Source organism: Sebastes fasciatus, chromosome 22 (assembly GCF_043250625.1).
Source record: "Sebastes fasciatus isolate fSebFas1 chromosome 22, fSebFas1.pri, whole genome shotgun sequence".
NCBI classification, from domain to species: domain Eukaryota; kingdom Metazoa; phylum Chordata; class Actinopteri; order Perciformes; family Sebastidae; genus Sebastes; species Sebastes fasciatus.
Window position 1 is genome coordinate 9168290 of NC_133816.1, and position 22226 is coordinate 9190515.

A 22226-nucleotide genomic window follows, 5' to 3' on the forward strand; every position below is an offset into this window, starting at 1 on the left:
TATTCAACATGCATAAATGTTTTCTGTCTTTGCATCTCTCCCTGCCAGTTTATTGCACTATCCTTCATTATCATCATCTCCCTTTTTTCATATAAGTACTTTGCATGTTTGGAGGATGGATGCAAGACCAGGAGCATATAAATGTGTTTATTGCCTTGTGTTGAATGGAATATTGTGTTGCCAGTCAAATGTGCTGTTTATTACCTGTTGACCTTTCATGTCACTGGAACAGATGCGTGTTTGTGTTATGTGAACGTCTCTCATACTGAGAGATCATTTCCTTCTGGTCAGAGAAGCAGATAACAGGATGCATCTGTAGCCCGGGTGAGTAGTGAGACACGTACAGTATTAGTTTGACTTCATTTAGTTTAAATGTGATTGACTTGGTTCCTACTTTTCTTTTTAAGACTTTATTTTACAGTAGCTGTGTGAAGCTGCTCTGAATCCAACATGGGAAACTTATCTCTCAAGGATAAAAGCTGTTTCCTAATTTTTTGGAGTGAGTATTATTTTCTCTCACCGGTATTCATCTGTATTAATGTGCAGCATTTTTAATAACTTGATGTAAGAGTTTAAGCGATAGTTTATAATTGTTTAAAAATGTAAAGGTAAGACAATTTGGCCAGCAATATACAGCAAATACTGTATGTTTGTGAACTATTTTTTCACTCAAACTTTGCTGTAAAAGTTATCCCATAACTCTTAATTTATCAAATATATATATTTTGATCCAAAGTTAACTTGTAACTGTATCTAAAATATGACTCAGTTCTGTAAAACTAAACCATAAGTGCTGAGGATACAGAGGTACAGTATATTCTGTTTGTAATATACAACAGGTGACATTTGGTCAGATGTTAATAGATTACTTTGGGTTGTGTGTAGAGCCAAAGCGATTAATTGATTTTCAAATTTCAAGCAAAAATGCCAAACGCTCTCATCCCACTCTCATGTAAGGATTTCTTTTTTTGGTCCGTTGGACAAAACAAGCAATTTAAAGGTCTTAACACATTTATATAGATGAATATAAAAAAAAAGAAAAAACGTCCACAGAGCCTTAATAAGAGTGAAAGTATGGCTTTTCCTGAAAATAATTCATATGATTGTGAATCATTAAAAAACCTTTGGCGGGTCCAGAATTAATGTTTTGTTTATCTCTGTGGAAGATATCTGATGTTCGGTTCCCGCTCCTGCCGAGGCTTGTGAGCCAATAGTAAAACAACGTTATCACGTGGTGTGTCTGGGTTTTCAGTTAATGTGGACAAAACAGATAAATGGCTGAGATTGATGGTAAGTGCCGACTTGTTGTGAAGTGAACGGGGCAGGGAGAATGCGACATCTAGTGGCTGAATGTTATCAATAGCACCTTTAAATATGTCACCTTGGCCTCTGAGGAATCGTTATTTTTCTCAGATAGTATCAGTGCCTCCCTACTTGAAATTTGTGTCGACAAACAACCAATCCCGTCTGTGTGTTTCTCTCCAGCTCTGGTGTTGATGTGCAGCGCTGTACAGCAAGACTACTACTTTCATGACTGGAGAAATGTCACCTGGGATCAGGCCAGGAACCACTGCCAGGTACAACATGAAGCTCAGTTAATGTACAGGAAGAGGCTGAAACATGAGGCCGGACTGTGTGAAAATACTGAAGAGGTTGTTATTTTTAATTAGTAAGGTATGTGTGTTTGAAGCTGCATTTAAAAATACAGTTGCCAAATTAAAACGGGCATTGTGTTCAGAGCTAGTAATTAACAAGTTTACTTCCACGATGCATTCACATTGCAGAGTTTGGATTTAATTGTTAGTGAGATTAATGCTTTGAATTCCATGTGGGGTTTTCCTTGACTAAAGAAACCTAGTTTCTTCTTTCATTTCTTTGTTTAAAAAAGTAAAGTAAAAATTTTAAAAATGTATAAATGTGGCAGGATGAATGACACAAGTGACGAAACTGCTAACTTGTAATCTAAATTTCTTAAAAACCTACAATAATTAATAAAAATAAATGTGTGGAAAAAAGAAATTCTTAGTCAACTAACACTCACACGATGTAGTGAAACTAAACTAAACTAAAACTGAGTTTCACCACAAAGAATTACACAAAAGCACCACTAAATAAACAAAATAAATCTTAGTCGACTAAAACCAACACTACCGATTGGTCGACTAATGGACCAAGAGGGGGCAGCCCTAATTCCATATGTCAGTTTATACAAATGATAAACTTAGTTTTGGACTGTGGAAAGCACCTTACAATAAATTACCGTAGCTGTTTGGTTATTACCAATTTTGTCAAAATCATAACTGTTAATAGTTAAAGTTGTTGCAGGTACAGTAGATCCTCATCAACACTGACTGACAGACAGAGTTTCCATTTCGTCCCAGCCTATGCAAAACAAAACCATCTTAATATCACAGTATGAAAAGGTTGACTTTTACGTCCCGTCAGGTCTGTTTCAAAGAGCTGGTGACACTGACTCCTGAAAACATCCAAACCATCTCCCAGAATCTCAGCTCTGACTGCTGGGTCGGCCTCCGCAAGACATTGTACCCAACCAGCAACTCCAGTATGCCCTGGTCCCGCTGGGCCGACGGGAAACCCCTCATCTTCCAGAACTGGAACCCTGGTTCGCCCGTCTTGAAATCCTCCTCGTCAAGAAGATACTGCTGCCCCTGCCCAGCAAAGACGACAAAGACATTTACAACCCAAGATGTGACAAGCTTTAGTGGACCCGGAGATAACACAACCGCAACGGACATAAGCAGCTTCACCAGCGACGTCACAGACCAAACTGTCACAGACCAAACTGGACTCTGGGTAAACACCACCCATAATCCTCCACCCGCCACAGCTGCGCCCACGGCGCGAGTAGAAGCAGAATGTGTGAAGTTGCCGGATGTCAACGAGACTGATGGGAGATTCATCAACGACTCTTGTGTGGCCATGCTCAGCTTTGGGGCTTGGGTTGAAAAGGACTGCTCGGAGCTTCTGCCTTTCATATGTTATGAAGGTAGGACTCATTTAAATGATTAAAGATCCCACACGGTCCAAAAACAACTACTATAGATGACTTGTGCAGGGCGACTGTAAGGCGTCACCTGTCTCAGAAGTGCACCCGAACAGCAGCTTTTCTAATTCAATTAAATCTAAAATTGGCATTTTTTATAGAGATAAAGTGTAATATATGTTGCCGTAAACATTACTTGAACATACAAAAAGAGTACAACCATACACAGCAAGTTGCTCAGTAAATATATCCTGTCCCATATATTATTATTTATTTATTTGTTTTTGTTGTTGTCGTACCGATGTGCTATCTTGGTTGGGGAAAGGGAGAAGGGGACATTTTTAAGACAGGAGGAGACATAAAGAGCTCTTTGTTTGTATATTTATGTTAAAAATGATCCGTGTCCAGTGTTACAGATGTATGTAAATGCTGATGATTTGCTCTTATAGTCAATCTAACCCCGAGTATTGAAAAATATAAATTTGATCACAAAAACAATATTCAACAACGGACTAAAATTTCATCCCGCCAAAATAAGATGCATAAATGTTCTTTCTTTGCTTTTACATCTGGGACAATATGGGGAAATGTTATTTGAGATCATACGTATTCTTAGGGGGTTTGTTTACACAACACATGCAGTGGTTTATGGTCTAATATGCACTTATTCAGAATTATACACCCCATTTTTGCACCTTTACTCCTTTTCTGTGCAGTTTTTTCCTTCCTAGATAATCACCGTTTCTTTGCATATTAACGATCTTCCTCTTATTTCCAACCGCAGATCGTTTCTTTGGCCTAGCCAGCGTGATCACAATTACTTCTGAGAACGCCAGTCTCACATGGCAACCCGGGCCTGGTGACATCAGCCATTACCGCGTAGAGGTCAGAGCCGACGGAGAACAGATACAAAAACAGACTGACAAGTTGACCCTTAACCTCGGCAGCCTGAAAGCAGGCACCCGCTACTCAGTCCAGGTGTTCCCTGTTAAGTGTAACAGAGACCTCAACCCGCAGGAGATCGCCTTCTACACCAGTGAGTTTGCCTCCTCCTTGTATAAATTGTTAAACTGAGACTCTTGTGGATCCAAAGAGCCCAACTGTATGCATGTGTGATGATGTTAGTCCCCATAGTAGCCATTTCATTGTAGAGACCATTTTTTTTAAAACTTGACCTCACTGTATAAAATGACCTGTGGTGACCTCTAGGATAATCACAGCCTCATGAAACTTTACAACCACAAACTAGAGACCTAGAGCATTCAGAGGATGGATGAGCAGGAGCTGGTTTCCGAGCAGTTTCCTCAATAGAAGTGCTCGCCATGCGATCACTGAAAAATGCAGTTCTTGCAGAAATCTCCAAATGTCTAAAGTTTTTTATCCCAAATCACAGCATGACTTTTTCTTTGGTGTTCCTCAACGTCTTGGTGTCTTAATGTGGTATTTTGGAGGGATTTCTGATCATTTTTATCAATTCTCGAGTGTTAAAAAATGGTTAAATTTAACATCAAATCTGTATAACAAATGGTAAAAAAAATTGCCGCAACAATTTATGAGACATAATAGAGCATGGGAATGGTCGTCATATACTTACATCATAATGTTCTAAGCCCTTATACACTTTAACTATTTGTTTTAATTTATTTATTAATTCATGTTTATGTCTGATTTACGACTAGAACAACACACGGTGCTGAGCTGCATCTCAAATTAATCTTCAGGTTCCCAGCTTTCAGTTGATGTACACCACTTCTATGTGACGTCTTCTGTTGATCAGCTATCTCCCCCTAAAGACCCCTTGTACCCCCCAAAAGAAAGACAAAAACAGGTCTAAATTAATACTCATTTAAGCTTCAAAAGCTACACAACTTGTTTTTTAAAACGATGCACACTGTTTCTATAATCCATCTTTAATGCATATCATTATTTAACCAGATAACCATCATTGCCTTATGGTTTAAAAAACACTCTAAGTTAATACACATATTTAAAAGTAGTAGTAAGTAATGAGCCCTAGTAGTAATGCAAACGCTTGCACCCCTGATTATATTTCTCCTTTTTCTTCAGTACCGAACAAAGTGGAAAACCTCACAGACACCAACGTGACAGAATCCTCTGTCTTCCTGAGCTGGAACAAGCCAGCTGGAAACGTGGATTTCTATCTTATTAAGTTCCAGGGTGGTAAGCAGATTAAAAGTTACAGAGAGGACACAGAAATCGACAGTCTGACACCTGGAAAGCGTTACACATTCACTGTCCTCTCGGGAGTCGGAGACAATTCAACATGGAGTGAAGAAACCAACATCACAGCATACACCAGTGAGTTTATATCACATAAAACCTTACACAAATAAAAGGAGTATAATGCCTGACAGGACTGTAGCTAGAATTTGAACAGGAAGAACACTGTATGACTGAGACCAGTCAAAGCACATCCAAATCTTGTTCAGGGTTAAACCAGGAAAAGGTTTACAGCTGGTTATTTCTTGTTCACATAATATATAATTCAAATCAGCGGAGGCAAATTAGAGCCACATCTGACCTGAACAGTGACACCTGTGTGGTTGTAATTGGGGTGGTTGTCTATTCATCTGTCTGTTCCGTCTTTCAGAGCCCGGGAAAGTGTCCAACCTGAGGGTGACTAACATAACCGACAGCTCGCTGCAGCTTAAATGGGTGCGACCTGAGGGGGAAACCGAGTGTTTCTCGGTGAAGGCTATGAATGACACTAATAAGTATGTATTTGTAGATAGTCCAGAATTTACTTGCTTTATTGACTTTTAAATTCAGGTATATTCACGGTCTGTTTTTTAGACATGCTACCGGCCTGGCTGGTCGGTCCACCACTTTGGTTGAGACTGAAATATTTCAACAGCTATCATTCATGTTGCCCAGAGGATAAATCCTAATGACTTCAGTCAATCCTGAAATAAATAAGGCCAGACAAAATTGAATTTAATGTATTTTATTAAATCATCATCCTCTAATTTTATTCTTAATTCTTAATTGATTTTATAATGAAATGTGCTATATGAATAAAGCTGCATTTCCTTTCCTTGCTTTGACTTGAAATAATCTAAACCACTTTATTTGGAGGTAAAAGAGAAAGTGAGCTCACCCAAAATGTTGGTAGCAATCTGTCATTGGATGGAAAAACTGTGTTTTTTAAGTTTTTTCCAGCAGATGAAATTATCAACGGCCAAAAAGTCCATTGGGAAATATGCCAAATAAATAAATTAATTAATTAATATCATGTTAAATAGCCTAATATTGTGTGACCTATAAGATATGTTGCCAAAACAATTTAAATATAATCTTGTATTATATAAGAGTTAATATGCCTCCGCGATTCTAATCCAATTCACCTTTTATCAAACTCAGCGAATATCTCCTCACGGCCCGCTGGCTTTCGGTTCTGTGTGCGCGCTGAAAAAAAGCCGGTTTTCATACACGGCGTGGCTCTGTAAATGAGAGACAAACAAAGTGTCTCAGACTAAGCCACTAGGTACCGAATGTCTTTCGAATTTGCGAATGAAGCCTTGTATGTCTGTCATGTCGCCGTTTTTTGACCGCGGTGAAAATGTAGTTTTTGAAAGGCTAAACGCCAACAAATATGGATTGAAGCACTCTATTTTGTTAGATGAAAAAATTTAGTATTTTGGACTTCGGACTGAGACAATTACAGAGACGAGGCGTGCCGTCGTGCTCACTATGAATGTGTGCGTGTTTGAGAGAGACAGAGAGAGGGAAGAGAAGGTGGACTATTGTACGTAATGTTTTGGTAAGGATATTATTAATAATAATGTGAATGTCAACGTTATGAATGAAGCTTCAAACGATTCGGTAGGCTACAGGCCTACGAGCCACACAACACTATTCTGAATTTGACAAACGCAGAATTCGGGCCGACCAGATTATTTAATTTTTTAGACCGCTCATTCATTTAACTTATTTTCAAGTTATGTAATATTTAAAACATATGTCTGGTAGAATATTTACGGACATGTTGGCCGTCAAAAAAAAGTCTAGCATAAACCCTGAGTATAGGTCAAAGTTGCAAGTTGTAATGGATAATTGTACCTTTTCTTTTTCTTTTCCTGTCTAACCTGGATTTTGTTTAAAACCTGTATGATCATCTGACTGCTTGTGTTTTTTACCCCGTCTGACTTTTGAATTGTCTGAATTTTAGCGATGTTGCTGCATAGAAATGAGATTGACCAAAATAAGACCCATGGTGGTGGTATCTTAATTTCTGACAAGTTGTCACTCTGGAGATGCAGTTTGTTGCCTCTGCCAGCAGCAGTTTGAATCTAGTAACTGTTTCTCTTCCTAACAGCACATTGTTTGATCAACGGGTGACTGAAACGGAAGTGATAATACCGAGGCTGCCAATGGGCACCAGGATAACCTGCAGTGTGACAGCACTGACAGACAATGGCAAACTTGAGGGAGACAAAGTGACTGTCACCAACTACACCGGTAACTCTGGGCTAATCTTATTTGCTTGTTGGTCAGTAGAGAAATCCATGATTTACAGAAACAGAACAACTGTTCTGTTGTGTTGAATGTCACTAATGTGACTTTGTGACTCCTTCATAGCTCCTGGATCAATTTCAGACCTGATTTTGGACTCAACACATAACTCCATCAATGCCACGTGGAAGTCATCTGCGGGTAGTTCTTCATCTTTCACCGTCGAGCTCCAGCTGGACGGCAAAAATGTAACTACAATACACAACCTAAAAGAACCTAGGAAGCACTTTGACAAACTGAAGTTTGCAGCCAATTACACAGTCATCGTCTACACGGTGAGCGGACATATCAAAAGCCTGGCAGTGGAACGCTCCAAATTCACCGGTGAGTCACTTTGGCCCTCGTTGTATTTTCTCCATTTGTGTGTTTAAAATAACGTAAAAGAGTTGTGCCCGTCTGGAACGGGTCGATTGCTTGGCCCCCACAAGTTCTGCTTGCAGCATTGTGGAGAACCACTGCTTGTACCCGCCAAGTGTGAAGTTGATTTGATGAACGGTTCTTGAGACATGCGAAGTGCAGTCATACATACATACACACACACACACACACACACACACACACACACACACACACACACACACACACACACACACACACAGAGAATACTTCCTTTATAGTTAGATGATGCTGCTACAGCGCCAACTATTGGCCAAATGGCACCAGATTTACAATGGTCACTCAAACGTCATATCAACACATGTCCTCCAAATGTGGTCACAGTAGCACAAAGCGTTGAGGAGATATGCCATTTTTTGTGATATAAACCCAGCTCACAGCATTTGAGTTAACTTTTAGGGCCACTAACAATGAATACAACTAGATAGAGAGTTAAACCTGCAGTAGGCAGAAAGATTTTGGCATCATTGGGCAAAAATGCCATAATAGCCTTTCAGCATATTGTAATTCAAGTGTTCTGAGGGAAAACTAGACTTCTGCACCTCCTCATGGCTCTGTTTTCAGGCTTTAAAAAATCTAGCCCGTGACGGGAGACTTTGGCCAATCACAGGTTATATTACAGAGAGAGCGTTCCTATTGGCTGTGCTCCGGTTGTGTTTCATATTTGATCTGCGCTGCCTAGTTTGACCGCTTGATCAGAGTTCACGAGTGATTGACAGCTGCTCAGAGAAATGCTGAAAAAATGCCGACCATGAATAGTTTCACAAATAAATTTGGTTTTCGTGGAAATGTCACGTATTACAACTTTAAAGTCTGTCACTATATTCTTCACATTTATGATGAAAATCATTTTACTGTGAGATAATCTGATAATAAATCCCTGCCTTGTTTTCTCTCTTCCTTTTTTTTTTTCTAGGGGTGGTGCCACCTACTAATGCCGCAGTCATTTCATCCAATAAAAAAAATATCACCTTCCAGTGGAAGGCCCCTGACAACATAGTAACAGCCAGGTACTCTGTCAGAATCAACTCCAGCTTCTGGGACCACAACCAGTCTGACACTGTGGAGGACAAAACCACGTACACGTTTGTTGGCTTGGAATCAGGGACCAGGTACGACTTTGAAGTGCGATTAGTGGCTGACGGAAAGTCAAGTACCCCAGCAACTGTGTCAGTTTTTACAGGTGAGACTCTCAGACCTGGTTGTTTTGCACTCTTTAGCCTATTAGCAGCCAGTGGTAGAAAGTAACTAAGTACATTTACTCAAGTACTGTACATAAGTACAATTTTGAGGTACTTGTACTGACTATATATGTTTTCTGCTACCTTCTACTTCTACTCCACCACATCTCAGAGCTGTATATTGACCCTTTTGCTCCACTACATTTAACTGAAATCTGTAGTCACTAGTTTCTTTTATTAGATTAACATTTAACATAAAAAAAATTATTTTCTGCTTATAAATGCTAGTTACTTTTCACCTAAAAAAACAAAAAAGCATGATATGATGCAGTAGTATACTACTAATCTACCCAGTAGTACACAAAGTATATCAAATCTGCTCCACTTTGACAAACTACAACATTAAAATACTATTATATGTATTCATTACTGATAAAAACAGAATAATATCATATTCTACAATAATAAAACACTAATAATAATAATAATGAGTACTTCTACTTTTAATACTTTAAGTACATTTCTTTGATAATACTTCTGTACTTTTACTTAAGTGACATTTTGAATTCAGGACTTGTACTGGAGTATTTCTACACTGTGCTATTTCTATCTGAGTACTTCTTCCACCTGTGTTAGCAGCAAACTGTGTTACTTTGTCGTTACAATAACTTAGCCTATCCATACGTTCCTAGAGTTGTTTTTTTTTTACTTTCATGCAGCCGTCAGTTTGCTGAAAATAAAGTGGCAAAGACTTGAAACAGTCTTGAGAAAAAATCCTTTTTGGTGCATTTAAGGAAACTCAAAACCTCTGAGGTTTGAGAGTCAGCTGTTCAGAAGCATTCACAAGCTGTGTTAGATATTTGTTTTTAAACAGAAACACACAACACAAACGTTTGGTGAATAAAGCCTGGTGTACTGGAGAAAGAGTCGTATGACTTGTTTTAATTTTGATGGGTGTTACGTATTCCTCCACATGCAAAGTTTTACAGCATGAATGACAGTGTGCCTCGTTGTTCTAGCTTCCTCTTTACACATCTCTCTCTCTGTTTGTTTCCCAGTTGCAGAGAAACGGGAAATCACTCTGTCTATGTTGTGCTCTTCGGATGAATCTCTCCTCTGTGATAAATACACCACGAGGGACGATGTTTATAATCAGGTATGTCGATCACCACATGGACAAAAACAGGGTTTGGGAGTTAAACTTCAAAAACAAAAGGTAGTTTTATTTTACTGTCTTCACTAAAATAGACTAAAAGTCTAGTAATTATTTGGAGTACGTATGTGTGACAAGAACTGACTCAGTTTTGTGTTTTATAAATACACATATTGGTTTAAAAGTGTCAATAAACAGCTTGTGTTTGTGTGTTTTGTTGCAGTTGCACGAACATTTCTACGAGCTGTTGGGGGACAATGTTTTCTGGAAACTCGAGAAGCTGGAAAATGAAAACAGATAATGTTTTTTTTTTAATTATTCTTCAAATCGGTATTGGTGAAGGTATTTTGTGTGTTTTCTGTCTTGGGTTTTCTTTTTTTCACTGTACTGCTGTTCAGGAAATCAAATATTAAGCCACAGTGTGTCATATTTAGTGAAAAGACATTATCATTTTTTCTTTTGTGATTTTAAATCTAGTTACAAGTTGCCTGCACCAACTCTCTTTAATATTTTTTATTTGAATTATTAGAAAATGCAGCAACAAAATAACTATAATACTAAAATGTATTTTATACTCTTGCTGATTTCCTCTTGTTTTTGTTTTTATTGTTTTATATGTTTTAATTTTCCCCCTGGACGTTGTTTTGCATGTATGGCCCATTTCCGCCAGGAAAAAAATAAAACAGATGAAATTCATGATAAAAATAAAGACATTTGTCAGAGAAACTTGGACAAAATCATTAGATAATAAATCAAAAATGTTCACTTACTATGTCAAAATTACCATAAGCATTTTTGTTTATATCAAGTTTAACTTTTTATTTCTTTTTTTTCCTGGCAATTCTGCCAGGGCATCCAAATATGTGTCTGATGTAACTAAATAAATAATAATAATGTAAAACATGTTTTTTTCTATTATTTTGGAAGATAATTTCTTCAGTAAAAATGAAACTAATTCATCATGTTCCAGCGCTCAATAAAGTTTTCCAGCAACAAAAAAAACTTGATTTAAAGTCTTCATTGAATAGCATATAAAATACTATTACACTAATAACAATGTGTGGCCATAATAAGACCATAATTATAACTATGATTAAGTATCTAGTAGTGCACACTCATCCCTTTTCTTCTTTAAATAAAAAACAATAATATATATATATAAAATGTATATCAATTCAGATTTTAAATAACTATAAAACAGAACAGAGAAAAGAAAAGAAAAAGAAACAAACTAAGCACCTGAAATAAAGAGTCACACACACTTCCCTTGATTACAGACCAAACTGAGAATCACCTTGACCTGATGGTTTTGTTTGATAATGAGAAGATAATCAATAGATAAACAGCGGATAGATTAGGTCGGGTCAGCAGATAAACACATTGAGAAGTGTCTGAAATGACAGTGACAAAGCTGTTATGTCAGGTCCAGGTGTGGGCTATATATCTGGGTCTAAGATGGTACTGTTAGAAATAGTTACTTCTACACATATAAGCTGTCGGTACGCCCTGCCAGCTTCCTCTGTTAAACTCCAACACATGATTCAGGGCTCAGAACTTTGTCTTTGAGCTCCCATGTTGAAGAGGAGGGCTGTGATATGAGGAAGGGGCGTAGTGGTCACATTTTGTTCAGCTAAATGCGTGAAAGTGAGACGGTGTAAATATGAGTCAACAAGCATGTGAAGCAGTTGAAGTAAGAGGAGAGAGAGCATCAAACAGCAGCATGGAGGATGATGGTAGGAGGGAAACACCTGCAGGTTGGTTATAAAGAGCATCTCCTACCACAACTAGTGTTAATATACTGCAAATTTATATGAAGAGTTTAACTATAATTCAAAGACAGAGCTTTAAAAACATGACTCTTGATTGATAAGAAAGGATTGAAACAAAAAACTTATAGAACAACCTTGTTCATATTCAGTCTTATGTGTGTTTGTGCGTCGCAATATGACATGTCAGTACTTTGTGTACCACAGTTACAGTTACAGACTGAATGTTAAACAAGCAAAGCTGCAGTTTTTTCTGGTTTCAAAGTCCAAGTTTCCTTTAACTTTTCTGTGAAAGTGTCACATATTTATCTTAATGGGTGTCAGAGGTCAAAAGGTGAAAATTGTGCATGCATGAACTGTTTATAAGCAAGTCAGAATATGAAAAATACTTTTAAATTAATGTATTTTAGTCCTTATGTCATTGGTTAACATTTTCACTGATAATATCCTCTACATTTAGAGGACTTAAAATGTCAATGTTTATAATAACCCGTCATAAAAGGTCATGATTAAGCTGAAAATGATCATTTTAGTAAAGTGCATCAATGCAATGATGTTATACTCAGGTGCAGGAAGTTGCCAGACTTGTCAGTTGACAACTCGTGTGGCTGTTGCTGTGGCAACAACAATCCTGGTCATGGGACTTCTTTTGTGTTTGGTATTATTTGGTGAGTATAAACATAAGATAATACATTTTACATATGTATAATTCTTGAAATTACAAACCATCATGAAGCACATAACGGCGATAAAGTCAAACTCACATCAAGTTATTCAATCACTCGTGTTCATTTGTCAGCCACGTGGACGGGAGCACCAGAAGTGGATCAAATCACCTCCAAAGCTTCGGGAGAGGAGCTGATGATGATGATGATGGAGCGACTGCAGCAGTGCCAAAAAGAGCGCCGTGATTTGAACCTGATGCTCCACACTGTCACTCAAGGTGATTTATATTTTCTTCTCTGATATACGAACAATTGACATTCTGCACACATGTGGCATCTCAAACTGTCTCAAACTCTTCTCTAAAAGACTGAGTTGGATGTCACAGATAAAGTGGTGAAAGCTTTGATGAAATCTTGCAGCAATGCATTATATCAACCAGTGATGGGCCTTTTTCACAGAAGACATTTTTTGACATGTCACAGTAGGGAAAGCACAGGTGCAAATAATGAAGATAATGATGGCTGGATTCCATTTAGCTGCTTTGATTTCAGGATCTAGGTATTGTGCGTGCTGATTTACTGTCACTCTGACTGGGACACTTGTACTTTTGCCACTATGACAAGTCAAAATGTGTTCAATCAATGTTTCCTCGCTGCTGCGTGTAGACTCCAGGTGCAGTTTGTGTCCAGACGGCTGGCTGTGGTGGAGAAGTCATTGCTACTTCTTTTCAGTTGGACTGCAGGAGGATCGTCAGTGGAAAGAGAGCGCTGAGTTCTGCCTGCAACACAACAGCAGCCTGGTTGTAATCAAAGACTCTGCAGAGATGGTAGGAGAGGATGGAACCAGACAGAAAACACCAAGTATCATTTCCCAAAATGGATTTAAAGTCCTCTAAAATGTCACTTCCTCCTCAGGAATTTATCCAAGGTGTGATGAGGAAGTTCCCTCGCTTCCCCTTCCTGTGGGTGGGACTGACGGACGCAGAGCAGGAGGGTCAGTGGCTGTGGGGGGACGGGACAGACATCCAGCACTACATGCCGTAAGTCCAGGACAAATGTTCTTCAAATGCAGGATTGAACGATAGAAACGTTGAGTACAAAGGTGACAGGAGAGATAAAGAGGAGAAAATTCTGTAGATCAGCATTTATGGACAGAACGCTGATGCTCTTGATTTATTAGTGGAGCTTTGAGACATTACTCACAGCAAGATAGGTGAACTAAATATTATACTAGTCTTTTTCTACTGAATCTACTTAAACCAGATTTAAAAGCTTTAATTCAGCAAGCTAAAACGTATTTGTGGTTCTATTATCTATAAGATGGCAACATATTTATGTATCCCAATTAAGACATTTGTTTGTGAATTCAAAAATATTTGTGAAGAAGCAGTAGAGAGAGATAATTTTATTTATCTCAAGGGAGAATTTAAGCGTTACAGCAGCATCCAAGTCAGGTTAAAACACCACAACAAATAATGTATGTAAGAAACAAAATACAACAAATGAGCCAAATAATAAATAAATATTATAAATAAATAAATAAATAAACAAAGTAAATATTTTAAATTAATAAATAAATAAAATAAATAAAATAAATAAAATAAATAAAATAAATAAAATAAATAAAATAAATAAAATAAATAAAATAATGCTTTATTTAATGGGTCTGTAATTAATATTTTCTCAGGAAGGCTCCTGTACAGAGCTACATAATTTGGTGCTAATTATAAGAAAGAACGAACATGTAAAATAACTAAAGAGTAATTGAATAAAAGCTGTGAATAAAGACTAAAAGTATTCTTTAACTCTAACATGTATTGAATATACACTGTACGATGACAGTGCCCAGTAACAGACTTTAGCTCTAGTAGTCCAGTAGATAATAATAGAAAACACATGGTTTACCTATATTTGTATATGAACACACAAACTTCATACATTTTAATTTGCTTTTATTATTAATAATACAAATAATTATCAATTTGATAAATACAACAATATAGTAAATATATACAAGCATTACATATTGCATTGCGTGTGCTTTGAAGGGTGACGGTGGAGTGGGATGCCGATTACAGGGACTGTGCAGACCTGAGAGGAGGAGGGAGTCTCTTCGCCGCTCGCTGTGAGGCGTATGGACCCTGGGCTTGTAAGAGAGACTCCTGACACACATCTACACACATTTTATATGTCTTAATTTGGTACTCCCACTTCAGCTACACTTTGTTGTGCAACGTTATCAAAGTTTTCTTGATTGATAAAGCTTGTCAAGGGGGAAGAAGTGAATGAAATGTAAGTCCAAAGATCTTTTATTTAAGAGCTCTACATTTGTATACATACATCGATATGTGGGCGGAATCATGACGATGTTTCTCTCAGACTCTCAGACATATTTGTGGAAAAAAAAGAGTAATGTGATAGAAAAAAAAGATAAGAATGAAAGACAATACAATATGCATATGAAATATTTATCTGAAAGTGCATTATAAAGTGCATGCATATATGTAGTTGCAGAATGTGTTCACACTTTCATGATAAACACATAAATATGAATGTTTAAATTAAATTTTTTTTAAATAAATACTTTCAACATTTTGTTCCTCCACTTATATTACTGCAGATTTTTAGATTTCTTTTAGAGTGGTATGATCAGATACATCTATTAATATCATCATCACTTTGATATACTGTAATGTGTTCATGTGTACCACTGTTCAAAGTCAGTTTTTAACTGACGATTGAGAGATTTTAAACTCAAAATCTTCATCTTCGTGCAGATTTTATTTTCTGTATTTTTTTTGGTCAATACAATTTTTGTTCCAAGTCCAAGTGAATTCTTTTCAGTAAGAGTTGTTAAAACTCCTCTATCTCAGTATTTGGAGGATGGATTGTCATGCATGTGCGACCATCCAGCGGGGCGAACAGCGGGTACAGCTTCCCTCTGAAGTTTCCGGTGAAGGTGTAGATGTGGGACTTTGTTTCTGCGTTGTAGAAGGAGATCTGACCCTCTTCGTAGTCTAAGTAGATCCCCATATGTCGAGGCATGAGGCCGATGGGCAGTGGAGTCTCCGGCTTGGTGCAGGCGTAGAACTGGTTTGTGCTGCGCCACAGGGTCCAGTAGCCCTGCTTTGGGGTCATGGGGAACCGGCCTTGACGCTTGGAACCGGCGGTGGTCAGTCCCACGCGCCAGCAGCCGTTGTTGGCTATGTCCACCTCCCAGTAGTGGCGGCCGCAGCTGTAGCCCTCCCAGCCCAGCACGCAGGGCCAGCTGTCGAAGCGCTGTGAGCTGTAAGGCAGTTCGGCCTCTGAGCGGCCCTCCTGGACCTTACGCTGGTCCTCTGACAGCTGCAGCCAGGGGTGGCTGGTCATGGGATCCAGAATCACATCAGCTGGTAGGAAGTAGAGAGAGAGAGGCACATATGAGCGATGTTTGCTTTTTCTCTGGTCTACGTGAGATAAGATGAAGATAAAGTGTAGGTTGATCTTACCTTCTGCGCTGCAAATCCAACTCCAAACTGAAAATAGAGACACAAACATTATAATAAAGTCACAGTGGATGGACAAGGGATATTTTAATTGTAGACTCTAAACCAATGATTTCCAGGAGTTAGGACAAAGGGTCACAAGATGAATCTGAAGTGTGAGATGATTACCAGGATAGGAAAAACTAAACTCTACTTCTCACACTGGTTTTTATTTTTGGTAAATTTTGCTTAATGTTGTTGTTTTTTCTTTTGAAATACTCTTCAGGCCTCTACAAATTATTCTGAGAAGGAACAATCCCTCTTTGATTGAACTGCTCACAACTCATAGACACACACACTGTGGTGAGTGGTGGCTGCAAGGAGAAATAGTCTTGTATTATGGGAAAGGTTGGGTACCACTGGTTTAAATACTCAGTTTAATATAATAGTAATTGTACTCTTACTTTAGGCAAATGATGATTTTGAAATGATTTCAAAAGTGCATACCTGAGTTGGGGATGTATCTTGGAATCCCTGATTGCCAGGTCCTTTGCTTTGCCAGTAACCACAACTGTGAAATCTTTCTCTGAAAAGGAAAAAAAAAAAGATAGATAAAATGAAAATATGTTTCATAGGAACAGCAATTTTATGTAGCGATTCCCTAATTCTACTTTTCGTTCTGACCGTGCAGTTTGCAAACATAATCATAAGCAGTAAATCCTGTAAATGATGTGTGAACCTTCCAGGAAGGTTGTGAGTTTTTCCCGTGCACAAATAGAGCAAAGGGCGGTTTATTGTTACTGTACAAGCAGCAGAAAGTCATGTGACGTATTCATGGCCTCAACTCCAGCTGAAATAAAGTAAAACTGGGCACCAAAGGCTAAATATTTCTTTAAACTTCAATCAAGAGCTTTGCTACGTACACTACACCATCATCCGCGTATGTGAGGGATAATGTACGGCGAGCCGGTTGTTGTTGTTGTTGCCCCGACAGGGTAATGCTGCACCCCGACGTGAATAGTTTATCTGCAGAGTCTTCGCTATCAGTTATCAAAGACATTTATTATTGCAGTTTATCAGGAGAGGCAGATCAGGGTTGTATATACTGAATCACTGTGTTCCTTTATTGATGCTCTGCACGTATTCGAAGAGCAGGGTTCACTCAAATCACACGTTAAGTAAGGTGGTTTTATAACCTGGTCATGTCGAACGTTAACAACTGCTTGGTTTCGTTTTTTGAGTTTAAGCCAATTCTGACTTTTACGGCTTTAACAAAGGCTTGTTTGTGACACAATAAAATGTTTATCTTAGAATTAAATCGACTTCCCATGGTTTCTATTTCATTTTGGCCTTCTGAGTAACCAACTTTTTTAACACAATTTTATAGAAAAAACATTTTTTGCAAATTATTTTCTTTTCTTTCTTTTTTTTTTATACAAACATCAAATGTTAATTTGTGTGACCATGTGGTTTCTCACCGTGCTGTCTTCTTTGAGCAGCGACCAGGTGATAAACTCCAGCAGAGGCAGCAGGTTGACCAGACGTTTCTTCTTCAGGCCCAGCTGGCGCAACACTTTACCCAGCTCGTCGCTCTGCACGCCACAACTCTGCAAACACAAACACTCGTTTCAGCTGCAGGATTTGGCACAGTTTTAACTTAAAAAAAATAATAAACCTGACACTAACTCTGACACAGTGCTTCTTCATGTGCTCACACTTCTTAACTGAGCTGCACTTGGTAGGTGTTCATTTCTGTTGACAGTAACGAATACTAAACCTTTCCACAAGTTTTTTTTGACTTTTTGTTTTTAAGTTCAGGACTCCTCACCTCAGTCGCCATCTGCAGCTCCTTTGCCCAGTCCATGATCCTCATTTGGGCCTTCTCATTGGCATCCTCTTCTTCATTATCTTCACTCTCCGATGTCTCCTTCAGGAGCTAAGGACACAAAATCAGTAAGTTAAGATTGATATTTTTGCCATTAGTTGTATCAGAATGTTTCCTTTCACAACCGCATGTGTTACATAGATTTTAAATTCAATCTGTAGTTGATAGTTACAGTATAGTTTTTACAATAATCACATATTGACTCGTGTGTGTACCGACCTCGTCAACGTGGTGGAGTTCGTCAGCCCACTCCAGGATCAGTTTCCGGCTCTCCTCAAGACTGCGCTCAGCGCGCCGGTCTGAACTCTGCTCGGCTTCTTTCTTGCTGGTGCCCTCGTCTGGATCGCCACTGCCCTGCTAAAACACAACACCACACACTGTCAGACAATGTCTTATAAACATAATGGTGTGTCACTATACGACAATTATATAACATAAAGACAAATGAAAGCCAGTTCATGCCGACTCAGGAACGTTGGGCATTCGGCTACAGTTCATTTACAGGTCACAGCAGTGTTAAATACGCCACATGTGGGACGTTTTACATTTACAGATGTCTAAAGAGCCAGGTTAAAGTCATATGAGCCACTTGTAAAAGAGAAAACCAGATACAGTAGGCTACATAACTTCTTACATGTCAATGCCCACCCTACATGTCCCAGCGCTGCAGGGCAGAGGGTCATGTAACCGGGTCGTAAAAGAGTCAATAAACGTGTAACCTATCAGCATCCACACACCCAAATAACTTAGTCATCACTCTGCTTGACCAAGCAAAGTAATGGTTTCCCATAGCAACGCTTATCCAATCTGTACGGTGATACATACGGGTTCACCTGAAGTCATTACGCACAAAATAAGGCGTTGTAGCTTTCAACATTTGTAAGCGTTATCTCCAGCTGTGAACTTTTAACAGACTGAAATGATCAATCATATAAAGTCTGACACCTTTTTCTCATTTTCCTCTCAGAATCAAAAGGACTTTTTTTTGCTGAGCTTGCAAACAACAAATCTCTATATTATTAAAAAGGGAATTGAGGGTTAAAACATGAGTTCTTCCTCGTCTATTTGTTATTTTCCCTCTAAATTTACACTGTAAGACTGCTGTTAATGAGTATTACTGTATATCATTGTAATTTCCTTTTCACTGGATTACCTAAAAAGTTTAGAAAACTATAGCTAGTTCAGTCTTACCTAAAATAAGGAAAATGGATCACATTGCTTAAACCACTGCACTAACTACCTGTATCACTACCTTAGAATTGATTTTAAAGTTATTGTACTTTTTTGTAAAGCTTTAAATGACCTTGAGATTTTCTTTAATTTTGTGTTCCAGTCAGATCATTAAGGTCCTCCACTGCTTTTCTTGTAAATGCTCCTTATGTGTCTCATAAAAGTACTTTTATGCCTCTGGATGTTAGAATAGCAAGCTCTATGTGTATTTTTAGAAGGAAGTTAAAGACCTTTTTAATTTGAAGTAATGTTATAGCCTTAGTTTTTAAACTTTAATTAGTTTTTTACATAATTTTTTTTATCCCTGGTGTTTAATTTATTTAATTTTATTGACTTTTATTTATTGATGTTTAACATTTTGTTGTTTTAATTTTTAGTCTTGCAAAATTTTATTTATTTATTTATTTTTTTTCTATGTGAAGCATGGTGGGCTGCATGTTTGTGTGAAAGGTGCTAGATAAATACATAAAGTTGGGTTGAATTAATAACATTAACATTAGTCTGCTGAGCCACTGACTGACATTTTCCTTCCTTCTGTTGTGTCCTACCTTGCAGACTTGGTCCACTTGCTCTTTCCAGTGATGGATGAACTGCACACACTCCTGCAGGCTGCGTAGATCCTTCAGGCCGTTCTGACGAGGATGCTGCTGAGAGGAAACACAACAGGTCACGTTTAAATGTTCTATGACAGTTAAATGCACCAAATTGGAAATGCATACAGGTTTAAAAAAAATGGTAAAAAACAAACAAAACAGAAGTCACTGGAAAAAGTAGAAATATTAGTTTGAACAAAATCAAAGACGTGTAAATGTACCTGTGAGCGTTTGGTGTTGTTGGTGTTGGTGGCAGGTCTGCTGGGGACCGAGCTGTGAGTCTGGACGTCCTCCTCGGGCAGGGTCCAGCGTACGGCACAGATGGAGCTGCTCTGGGTGGTGCTGCCGTCACCCCCCTTCAATATGCTCACTCCTGCAGGGGGACAAATTCAGGAGAAACTAATTATTAGTTCACACGACATCCAGCTGAAAATTATGGGAAAAGGAAGTTTTACTTTTCCAACAAAGGAAGTAAATCAACAGATGATACTTTATCATTAATTAGCCTTTCAGAGTGCGTTAAAGGGGGTCGACGATCAAGCATTTACAGCCACAGTCATGAATAATATACTATAAAACATTTATGAGCATCTATCTGATTTAATATAAGTTCCATGACGTCACATTATCTGCCCACACCAGGCAAAGATTGTAGGTTATCAAACATGAATGTAGGAGAAAAGTGGCATTGGCAGTGATTTAATAAAGATATTTAAAAAAGACCTACTTCTAGCAGATTTCAGGATACTTTTCATCTCCATGGTGGCGTCCTCTCTCCTGTTGAGCAGAGAAAATAGGAAAAATAAATCAAATGTTTGGTGACCAGTGATGGAAGAAGTAAAAGCAGTAATACGGCAATATAAAAAAAAAAAATACATTACAAGTAAAAGTATGGTTTTGAATCTGTAAGTAATATTAGTGAAATGTTCTTTATGTATCAAAAGTACGTTTTTTTTACTATTTATATTATTAGATTATTCTTACTGATGCATTAATGTGTAGTTGGAGCTAATTTTAACTATTTGATATACGGTTGAGTAGTTTAACCTGAAGCAATATAACATATATATTATAAATATTTATAGATTTATATTCTCTTTGTTAAGAAAATTCAAAACAAGTGAATTGTATTTCAGTGGAAATATGAAACTAGCTACAGTATGTTGAGAAACACTGTAAAAAATATTGCTGTAACATTCAGATGTGATTCACTTAAAGACTTAAAGAAATGTTTTATTTGACTCTAAATGAAAAACATCTGCCAAAACAATTTAAACTATTTAATAACTTATTATATTACTAATTTTATCTATATACGATTCAGTGATGCGTGAGTATCAATTTAGAATAAGAGATACATTTTCTAAAGTTTAGAAAAAATGCCTTTTCTTCAGGTTTGTGATCATATCCAAAATATAATAATTCAATTCAATTAATTTTTATAGAGCGTCAAATCATAACAGAACTTATCTCAAGATGCTTTTCATATATAAAATGTGTTGAATATTCACCACATACATACATTTATACCTACAATGCAAAATAAGTATTCTAAAACTGTGTAAAATTGCATCAATTAAGAATAAAACGTTGAACTATGTTGTTATAAATTCAGTCACATCACACATGCTGATATTGATGCTGTCATACCTGTTGTCTGAGGTGAGCGGTGATGCAGCTCTGCTGGTGGAGGCAACTAGACAGCCGCTGCTCTCTAGTCATCGTATTTGTTCCTTTCGGTGGCTCCCTGATCTTTGGACTTTTTTATGGCTTCTGAGGAGGTGAGGGAAACTTTGTGCACAGCTCTCTGACACGAAATCCTAACGGCTTCCCGGCAGAGCTGCTGGCACGTTCACCATGAGTGCACAACGGCGTGACTTTTTATAACAGTTATAACTCTCTGATTATCACTCAGAGTGACGCACAAGCTCTGATTTAGCAGCAGTGTTACTGTAACTATTTACACTTATTAACAAAGCTGTTACGGTTGATATAGTTTATATAGTGGCAGCTGAGATATAATATACAAAAATAGATGAACTTATAATGGACATAAAGTACTGCGTAAAGTAATTCTTAAAACACCTAAAACTGTGTTCAAACAAATTTGACAGCAAAAGCAAAAGGAGTTTTGGCCTAAGCATGATTTATAAACTGTATTTGCTATATTTTACCACATGTCACAATGCATTAATGTAAAATTTAAGGCCAGTAACAACTACGTATCGTTGCCTTGACACACATAATATTCACGATTGGAGACAATTGTTTATTGTCATTTACTGTAATCAGTCATATCTCCTCTCCAACATAAACTGCCATAAAAAGTTGGTCCATTTTGGGCATCAAAGGGACG

At 37.8% G+C, this 22226-nt stretch overlaps 4 protein-coding genes across 7 annotated transcripts in view; 2 read left to right on the plus strand and 2 right to left on the minus strand.

Moving 5' to 3' along the window:
- LOC141760450 (eukaryotic translation initiation factor 5A-1) overlaps positions 1-1662 on the minus strand; it is a 47181-nt gene extending 45519 nt beyond the window's left edge. The window contains exon 1 of the mRNA XM_074623297.1: positions 1652-1662. The gene's annotated coding sequence lies outside the window, so the exon portion shown is untranslated. The remainder of the gene's footprint in view (positions 1-1651) is intronic.
- On the plus strand, positions 128-11259 carry LOC141761276 (receptor-type tyrosine-protein phosphatase H). Its single transcript, XM_074624607.1, has 12 exons — positions 128-324; positions 408-499; positions 1486-1577; positions 2446-3007; positions 3789-4040; positions 5072-5323; positions 5616-5739; positions 7341-7483; positions 7604-7861; positions 8850-9116; positions 10173-10270; positions 10491-11259. The coding sequence occupies exons 2-12, from the start codon at positions 451-453 to the stop codon at positions 10566-10568; spliced, it is 2175 nt and encodes a 724-aa protein (XP_074480708.1). The 5' UTR covers positions 128-324; positions 408-450; the 3' UTR covers positions 10569-11259.
- A 675-nt stretch (positions 11260-11934) lies between these two features.
- LOC141760204 (natural killer cells antigen CD94-like) lies at positions 11935-14885 on the plus strand. The gene is made up of 6 exons (XM_074622813.1): positions 11935-12021; positions 12600-12701; positions 12833-12976; positions 13365-13525; positions 13614-13738; positions 14747-14885. The coding sequence occupies exons 1-6, from the start codon at positions 11988-11990 to the stop codon at positions 14862-14864; spliced, it is 684 nt and encodes a 227-aa protein (XP_074478914.1). The 5' UTR covers positions 11935-11987; the 3' UTR covers positions 14865-14885.
- Positions 14634-21608, minus strand: LOC141760201 (butyrophilin subfamily 3 member A1). 4 transcript variants are annotated; one of them, XM_074622811.1, is made up of 10 exons: positions 21521-21608; positions 20598-20647; positions 20092-20243; positions 19826-19921; positions 18267-18404; positions 17991-18098; positions 17641-17769; positions 16670-16748; positions 16187-16213; positions 14634-16087 (listed from the first exon to the last, which is right to left on the minus strand). In XM_074622811.1, the coding sequence occupies exons 2-10, from the start codon at positions 20629-20631 to the stop codon at positions 15552-15554; spliced, it is 1299 nt and encodes a 432-aa protein (XP_074478912.1). In that variant the 5' UTR covers positions 20632-20647; positions 21521-21608; the 3' UTR covers positions 14634-15551. The 4 variants fall into 4 exon arrangements, with proteins under 4 accessions (XP_074478912.1, XP_074478911.1, XP_074478909.1 ...); XM_074622810.1 differs by having other exon boundaries at positions 19826-19924; XM_074622808.1 differs by lacking the exon at positions 21521-21608 and having other exon boundaries at positions 19826-19924; positions 20598-20983.
- Between the last annotated feature and the right edge of the window lie 618 nt (positions 21609-22226).